Raw genomic sequence first — 9,318 nt, 5'->3', positions numbered from 1 at the left:
TCCTGGTACAGCCTCGCTTGAGAAAATGGAATGCAGCTCTTAAACAGAGCCTGACATTCACAAAATATAAAAGGACAATTTCTTACTTCATGGACGATATCACTTTATAGTAAAGTTGATTTTAAAAGTCTGGTGCTTCCTAAATTGTCAAAAATGTCCCAACCAAGATACGTCACAATGGCAAATAAATATCTTCAAACAAAATACCATCATCCTCCCCCAATAGCAAAGTTAAATTGGAAACTCATTTAGCAAGTCCACTCGGTAGAAGAATATTCTTCCTTTCCTTTTAAATATTTTTCTCTTGATTTTTTTTCTCCTTCATATCAATTCTTCACCTGAACTTCCTTGTTTACAGTGCTCTGTACAGGGGCTCTGGGAGAGGGAGAGAGAGAGAGAGAGAGAGAGAGAGAGAGAGAGTGGGAGATGGGGGAGAGAGGGCACTGTGATGGTGATGTTCTCACCACCTGAGATGTCAGGACTTACTCTCCTTCCTCATTCTGTAAAATCCCTTAAGGTTTCTTTTTGAATCATCTCCCTCGACTTCAACTCCACAACTTTTCAAAGAAACATGGTGCTCAGAAAAGAGAGCTCCCTCAAAACAAGCCTGTCCTCCTCAAAGCATCCAAGCCAACAGGCACAATAACAAGAACATAGGGTTGGTACCCACCTTCCATCTCATATCACTTGTTATGGTCTCATCTGTGACATCAGTCATAAAGGAGCAACCTAAGGACACAGGATCCACTCAAAAGATGAACTTCAGAAACAGCCATGACCTTTCAGAATATGAAAGGCTTATCAGGCTACAGTCTGCATCAGAACTCAGGAAACCCAAACCATATGCATGTATTTGCAGAGAACCCCAAGGATTCTGAAAGACTACACGACAGGCTGTAGCCTGTTGGATGTGTGGCATTATTTTGTTAGTTCCAGACAGAATTTAACCTCTGTTCATAATAGATAGGTCATTGGTCATTATTTGGGAAGGAATGTAGCAGAAAACTTTCTTCTATAGGAATGGAGAGATACAGAACAATAGAAATTGGGATAGACCACACTGCCTAAAATTGGAGAAAAATGAGGCTCTCTGGCCTCAATGTGACATGATCGTTTTCCCCTTTACTTACATTAAATTTCACACAGTGACATCAGCCCACTTCTAAAAATACATCTAAGCCCAAATACATAGAACCACTACAAAATTAAAAACTGAGAACTTGCCAGATAATACAATGGTAATTTTTAAGAACCTATATTACAAGTTACAGAATCTATTTTGCAAGTCCCTGCAGGTCCCAGATTCTTAGAGGCCTGGTTGATCACATAAGGCCTTCCACACCCTTGAAGACACATTGAAAATGTCAGGTTCAGGGTATTCTTCAGCTAGCTGTCAATCAAAAGATGTTAAGATGTTCCTCTTCTAGGTGCTAAGTGTGCGTCGCCCACCCCCACAGTGATACACTTCCTCCAAAGCCACATCTCCCAATAGTGCCACTTCCCATGTGCTAAGAATTTTCAAACCACCACACATAGAATGTCGCCATATTCTCTCCTAAATTCCCCACACTGGAGGCTTAAGTCCCACTAGGAACATGCTAGAAGGGGAGGCTTTGAGGAGAGTAAACCCTCAAACTAAGGCTAGTGTACCCTCATAATAAGGTTGGTGTGCACTCTTTCTTCTCCTCCCCACGCCTCTTGATCTCTCTCCTCACTTCTTTCCTTTCCCCTCCCCTCCTTCCCTCCTTCTCTCTCCTCCCCACTTCCTGTTCTCTCCTCTTACCCCTCTCTTCCCCCCACACCCACCCAAGATGGCTGTGTGCAAACTAGAACAGAAACAGTCAGCATCTCAGACTTGACCTCGGATTCCATACTTTGGTTGTGGCAAAACCCAACCTGACTAGGCAGAGTAATTCCCAGAATGACTATTAAAACCATGGCCAAGCCAGAGAGCAGCTGCACCCAAGTGCACGATGGCTTTTAAGATGGCTTGGGTTCACTCACCCCAAAGGAACGAGGCAGTTTGTTTACTAGCAGACTAGGGAAAATGTGAACCAGTTATCTATGGAAATAAAACACACACACAGCAAGTGAACTATCAAATCGAGGCCTACATCTTTACTACAGCACCCAGGTTGGCAAAAGGCAGCCAAAAGGTTTCTTCATTTTTGGTAATATTCAAACTCTAAACAAAGACATTTACTCCTTCAAACTCTTAGGGGTTGTAGTGGTTTGGAAAAAAAAAAATGGTTCCATGGGCCCACAGGGCAAGGCAGTACTAGAAGATGTGGCCTTGTTGAAGGAAGTGCGTCACTGGGAAAGGGGGGTGGGCTTTGAGGTCTCAGATGCTCAAGCCAGGCCCAATGGCTCACTCTCTCTTCCTGCTGTCTGCTGATCTGAATATAGAACTCTCAGCTACATCTCCAGTACGTCTGTCTGTAAGCCACCCTATTTCCCACCACGATGACAGTGGACTGAACCTTTAAACTGTAAGCCATCTCCAATTACATGCTTTCCTTTATAAGGGTTGCTGTGGATATGGTGTCTCTAAGACAGGGGTGAAAGACTATGTCTATGAAGATAGACCACAGGGTTTACAGAAGGTGATGGAAATGAAAATTGGGGATATGCACTGTTTGGGGGGGGGTGATGAAATAAAAATAAAAACAGAAAACTCACAAAATAGATGATAAAATATCATTTTGGGTAGAGAAAGAAAGGTACAGAAAACAGCAGACAGAAAAGGGATAAACACGGCTGAAACACTAAATAACAACACCGGACTTCCCAGCATTCACGTTGGTATGAGCGGTGCTGCCCCCTAGAGGCAGTGTTCCTGAATAAGCCGCGTGGATGGATGTCTGCTTGCATTTACCAGGTGGGATCCTTTATTGTGTTGGTTGTGCAGGCAGCCAACACAATAAAGCCTTAGCCCCATTTAGCCCCGTAGCACAACGTGTAGTTGCCTTCTAAATACCTGTGTCATTGCAAATCCAATCCACCACCATCTGAGTCTGTAACCTCATTTTTCTGTGTCAACAGAGGACTTTTAGCTTAGGCTAACGTGCTTAGGGTTTCTCAGGAATGCGATTGTTTGATACACTGAAGTCCACTTGTATAGCAATGCTGATGAATGAGGCTCCTGGAGCCACGCCACCTTGATTTTCAATCCCAGCTCCGCTACCACGGGTGGCACATGCTTAGACATCTCCCTCAGATGAAAGTGTCCACAGTACTCAACTCACAAGGATGTTATCAAGGACAGTGCCAGGGACAGAGTTAGCTCTGTATGGTATTATAGACATGTTTTGTAGAACTCTTTCTGGAACCCTCCACATTTTGGAAAATTGTATCGACATCATTTAGGTACCTGGTATTAAATGACCTATCTAGGAGGCCTGTCCTGGGCTCCATTTACAGCTACCATAATCATATTTCCTCTCTTTAAAGAAACTTTTATGTGTACAAGCGTTTTGCCTGTATGCATGTCTGTGCACCATGTGCATGCAGTAACCAAGGAGGGCAGAAGGGGGCACCAGATTCCCTAAGACTAGTTACGGGTAATTGTGAGTCAGATGGTGGTGTGGGTGGTCTGGAGAGCACCCAGTCCTCCTAACCGCTGAGCCATCGCTCCAGGCCCCACGTTCATGACATTATACTATGTCTATGTGTGTACACCATGCACTGTTTTACTATCTGATTATAACGTTAGCCAGAGCAGTTACATATTGATCTATTTATGATTTCTCTTTGTTCCAGCTGGGACGTCCTGTCACATACTACCTACCAAACGTTTCTATGTGTACATCTTTTATCACCTATGAGTGCATTTGGTGATTGTAGTGATGTGGTGAAACAGGCGGGACTCCAAGGAAACAAGATCCTCTAAGTCTAAATCAACGTGAGCAAAGCTCACAGGAACCCAGAATCTGAAGCAGCAGGCACAGGGCCTGTAGGGGTCTGTGCGATCCTCTGCAAGTATATAATGACCTCCAGCCCCATGTTTTTATTCCTAAATGCAAGCCGGTCTCCGATCCTTGTGCCTTCTCATGGGCTCTTTGCCTTCTGTTGCTTTGCCTTGTCCAACTTTGGTGTGATAGTTTGTAACTGTTATTATATTTTGTAAAAATGAATGAATAAACAAATGAATGGATGGATGGACATACGGACAGATGGACAGAAAACCTAGCCACTGTCACTTTGACCTGCTGGGAGAGGAACAATCAGTTTTCTCCAAGAGTGACACTAAGTATATTAATCACTACAGGACAGGCCTCACGTTCAGGAGCCATTGGAAAGCGTAGAGTGGACTCTACAGGTTTGGTGCGTGCATGCATGTGTGCGTGCGTGTGTCTGTGTGTCTGTGCGTGTGTGTGTGTCTGTCTCTGTGTATGTGTGTGTGTCTATGTGTCTATGTGTGTGTGTGTCTATGTGTGTGTCTGTGTGTCTGTGTGCGTGCGTGCGTGCGTGCGTGCGTGTGTGTGTGTACATTTTTATTTGACTACAGTGTGGTTGGTTGGATTCATTTGCCATTTTGTTTTGTTTTGTGGTTCTTTTGGTTTTCTTAGTTTGGAGTTTTTGTTTTTGTTTTTTTGTTTTTTGTTTTTTGTTTTGTTTTGAGAAAGAGCTTAAAGTTAGGTAGGGAGGGAGGGGTAGAGGATCTAGGAGGATTTGGGGGAGGAGGAGAACATGGTCAAACACATATAAACTTTAAAAAAGTTTAAAGTAACACAAAATAAAATATAATTAAAAATTTTAAATGAAAAACATTTCTTAAAATGGGGGATGGTGTTGGGTTGGGTTTGACAGGACTCGAAAGTCACCAGGAAGTTGCCGTCGTCCTTTATTTGTGTTAAACCATTCCCGCCATCAAAGTGGGGGTAACTGTAGAGCCCAGGCGTATTCATTCATTTCAAAGAAAGTCTTTATTTGAATGCTTGCATGTTTCCCCGTGTGTGTGCACACGCATGCACGTGTGGATCAGAGGCTGCCCCTGGGTTTCTTCCTTGGCCGCTCTTCCACCTTACGTACTGAAAGCTGATCCTTCAGTGACCCAGAATGTAGACTCCAGCCGGCCAGCCTGCTCCTGGAGCCCTCATCTTTATGGCCTGGGAATACAGGCAGTCACCACACCTGCAGGGATCGGAGCTGGGCCTGCAGATCCAAACTCGGATGCTTTCCTTGCTCAGCAAGCCCTCTACCCACCAAGGTATCGCCCCAGTCCCATTCTGAGAAATGTATTATTACCTATATATCTCAAAAGCAGAGGTTTACAAAATAACTTTAGCAGCAATAGAGTTTTCAAACATAATTCAGGTAAAAACCCCAGATGAAAATACAAAGAAAGGAGAAATTGCGGAAGCTGTAGAGGAAGCCAGAACTTTGCCTGGACTTCCTCCAGAGCTTCCAGGAAGAGTGTGTGTGGGAGGCACCATCTGGTGTAATAATTTGAGTTGAGCGCTGAAGAGAGTGAAGTGTGAGTTCTGAGAATTCATTCTCAGGGCGCTCCTTCAATTTAGAAGACATTTTCTGCAGAGAAAAATGTCCACCACACTAACCATGCTGTCGGAAGCGCTGAATACCATTAACCAGTGGGACTGTAGCCCTCCTTCAGACCAGACAGTAAAAGCAAGCATGGGTCTGGGGACAGAGCCCACTCAGGCCAGCAGGAAACTGGCAGGGGCCAACTCTTCCTCGAGCATAGCTCCCTGCTTGCCTCCAGAGGCCCTTCCTATCCTCTGCTCACGGCTGCGGGTTATGTACCAGAAGAATCACCACACAGGCCCCTTCTATCCCTGTTTGTCGCATCTGGTTCCTGCCCCCGGCCAACACACTGGCTTCTCAAAGTGCCCCAGACACTGATGGGAATGTGTTGGTGTGGGTATAAAAACAATGGCACCAGCAGAAGTGGCTGCTGTGCCCCTTACCATGCACTCCCCCACCCCCAAAGAGGCATTTACATGGGGGAGGAAGCCTTATTAACTCCAGTGACCCTCTTGTGAACCACACTTCGGGCAGGTCAGTGGACAACCCCAGCGGCTAGGACAGTATGTGGATACCGGGCTACAGCTCTGTCTAAGGTTACCCTGGAAAATTCCTTTTCTGTGGTGTCATTTATGTTTGCTTCCTTAGCTCCTCTACCACAAATTCATAAAATCCTAAAACGCTTGGGAGGGTTTATTTCCATCTTTAATATGCGCGTCCAGGCTGCCAACGGCCACACTGGGTCACGTGTAAATCTGAAAACATTTAATGCTCTTTCCCCTGGGTTTCACATATGACGCAAAACAGAAATATTTCAATTACATGTGACTAAGAGTAAGAAAAATATACAACTCTATTTAAAACACTTAAATTAACAAGAAAGGGTTTTTCCATTCTAGCAAAATATTGTACATTTGGTTTTAGACAAGAGTTAATATCCAGACATACATTTTCAAAATACCTGATGCTAGTTGAAAATCAGTGACCATGAGGCCTTCCAAGATATTTCTAACTAGCAAAACTGTGCACACCTGGGAAGGCCTGTAGGCTTTTTCCCCCTAGAACACAGACATCAAACAGGCCAATACCGCAAACTGACCGATGCCTCTAAATCCGGTTGCTTCAGCTTCCGGAACTACGCTTTGGCTATCAGCAAATCTTATAGCTTCTTTCCCTCATACACGTAACTGCGACGCCTCTCACAAAACGCACACACGTCTTTGTATACGCAAGGTTCCATCAAAGCGTGCTCGTGAGCTTGTGACGGGCTCCCCTACACGGAGGCTGTTACTGAAGCGGGGGTGAACACACGTAAGAGCTGACCTGCAGGTAAGCCGTGCTCCAAACAGCCTCAGACACTTCACTCTGCAGTGGGCGCTGCCACCCTGATACATATGCTCTACAGCTTTAAAAAATCAAAACAGAAGTTTTCCTCCTTCAGCTTTTTCAGATACAGAAGTTGGACCACAAACCAACATATCTATGTGACAAAACCCATCAATTTTAGTCCCCGCTGCCCAAGAAAACAAAAGTGAACAATGCTGCCAATTCCTGACACTTTAAAGAGTATGTCTCCACGTTCCCACAGTGGGAAGGCAAAAACTAAACCGTGTCCGTCCTTCCTTCTGCCTCCACGAACAGCACCTAAGATCCACCGGATTTGTTGCCCTCTGGTGACTTCAAAACTCCAGGAAGGGCAATATACAACCTTAAAAACAAAATGGAATGAAGTAAGGTCGCCATGAAGCACTGTGGCAGGAGTGTGGAGGAGCTGTCCACTGAGGAAGAAGGCACTTGCTAGCAGGAGACAGGCAGGAAGCTGGCGGAGCAGCAACCTCAGTGAGTCAACAGCTTGAGGCGAGTCAGCCAGCTGACCAACAGCGACGGCTCCCCAGAAGATGCCTTGGCCGATGAGGAGGCCGACTTCTTCTTGGGCCCTTCCTCCTGGAATGGAATGGTGGCGCTGCTGTGTAGATCAGAGTTGATATAGCACCTGCTCCCTCGGATGTAGTCCGCACCTCGAACCAGATGCCGCTCAGTCAGGGGTCTAGAGAACCGGTACACGGGAGAGGCACTTTCTTCAATGATGGGTGTAATCCGCTCATTGCTGAAGTACCGGCAGAGGGCGTCTTCCCCTGTTTTCAAACGAAGACCAGAAAGAATAGTCTATCAGAACAAAAACTCCCAGACCTAACGCCTGCTGCAAGTGAACACATACCCAGCTCTCTGCCCTGCAAAGGCCTATAAAAGACCCTTGGCCCACAAGACAACCACAGAGGTTCACCATTGGCGTTACGGTTTCATGAGAAATGCCGGCACTTCTCCACCGCCAACTCATGGACTGACTACGTCCTCAGTGACTCCACCGTGCTGAGGGCCTGTGGAGCCTTTGGGAGGTAGAGCCTGGACGGAAGATCTATCTCACAATGGGTGGTCCTCTGGAGGCTACACCACTCATGCTTTCACTGTGAACGTGGCTCAAAGCAAAGAGAGAGAGAGAGAGAGAGAGAGAGAGAGAGAGAGAGAGAGAGAGAGAGAACAGAGACACAGAGACAGAGATGGGGGGGGGAGCGCTGTACCACAGCCTGAGTGCTGCACTGTCTTAAACTCTTCAGGTTAGCTATTCTCTTATTTTTGAGTTAAACCTCAGGACATAGCTAGAGCATAGACAAATTCTTCACCAAAGTTTAACCTAAGTAGCCCACAGCAAGAGCTAAAGCAGAACAAAGACTTAAAAAAGAGAAGCATTTGTTTGCAGCTGCAGACAGCCTGCCTGGCTGTTAGACAATCCACAAAGAGAAGCCAACGCTGTGCTGGGATGATGAGAACATCTCAAGGTACAATGACCTCCCCATCAAAGGCTTTGTGGTGTTAAGCTGAAAACCCATTTCAAGAACTGTCCTTTGAAAAGGGGGGAGAAAAACAAGCTTGTGAAATGGCTCAGGGGGTGAGGACGCTTGCCACCAAGTTCAATTCCTAAAACCCACATGGTAAGGAAAAAACCAACTCCTGAAAGTTGTCCTCTAGCTCAACATCCATTCTGGCCCTACACACACACACACACACGCTCATACACCATGAACCACACACACACACACACACACACACACACACACACACACACACACACAAGCATGCACACACACACAGGCATACAGCACATACTCTCGCACACAGATACCAGATGCATAAGTATGCACACACATATACTCTCACACCACACACACACATACATGCACACACCAGAGACATATTCATGCACATATACACATACACACTCATGCATACCACATACAGATACCAGACACCCCCCACACACACACACACACACACCACAAACATGAACACACATGCACACACACACACAGACATACATACACAGGCACATACACAAACCACACACGTATACATGCACCCCCACAGATAACAGATAAACACACATCTGCACATGCATACATACAATTTTAAGTTAGCATGCTTCCAAGGCACCATGCAGTAAAGGGGCTACCTAGGATGTTTTCCTAGCATTCAGAGGTTGCTGCAACTGGGGTTCAATCAGGGCTGCAGGAGAACTCAGTGTTGCCCGCATGGCACACAGCACACAGGAATTAAAGGGTCAAGAGAGTTTACCCACAGGTTCTTTTTTTGGAAGAAAAAGACTGTGAGGCTAGCCAGTGTATAATAGAATAGAATTCCCTGCAGGGAGCCCCCAAGATGTCAATAAGTGGAACTATGAATGTGGAACCTAAGTTGTAATGGAGACCCCCAAATGTTGAAGAGCATCTGCCAAGGAAGGCTGCAGGTACCAAACAGAGCCACTCTAAGAGACTCCAC

General features: G+C 45.7%; 1 protein-coding gene across 1 annotated transcript in view; it reads right to left on the bottom strand.

Moving 5' to 3' along the window:
* Positions 1-4,910: 4,910 nt before the first annotated feature.
* Positions 4,911-9,318, bottom strand: part of Cnksr3 (CNKSR family member 3) — a 91,225-nt gene continuing 86,817 nt past the window's right edge. The window contains exon 13 of the mRNA XM_032894769.1: positions 4,911-7,619. Coding sequence (XP_032750660.1) covers positions 7,321-7,619 — 299 coding nt within the window. The 3' untranslated portion in view covers positions 4,911-7,320. The remainder of the gene's footprint in view (positions 7,620-9,318) is intronic.

The sequence above is a fragment of the Rattus rattus genome, chromosome 2 (genome assembly GCF_011064425.1).
Source record: "Rattus rattus isolate New Zealand chromosome 2, Rrattus_CSIRO_v1, whole genome shotgun sequence".
Lineage (NCBI taxonomy): Eukaryota > Metazoa > Chordata > Mammalia > Rodentia > Muridae > Rattus > Rattus rattus.
This window is presented reverse-complemented; position numbering and strand designations above follow the sequence as displayed.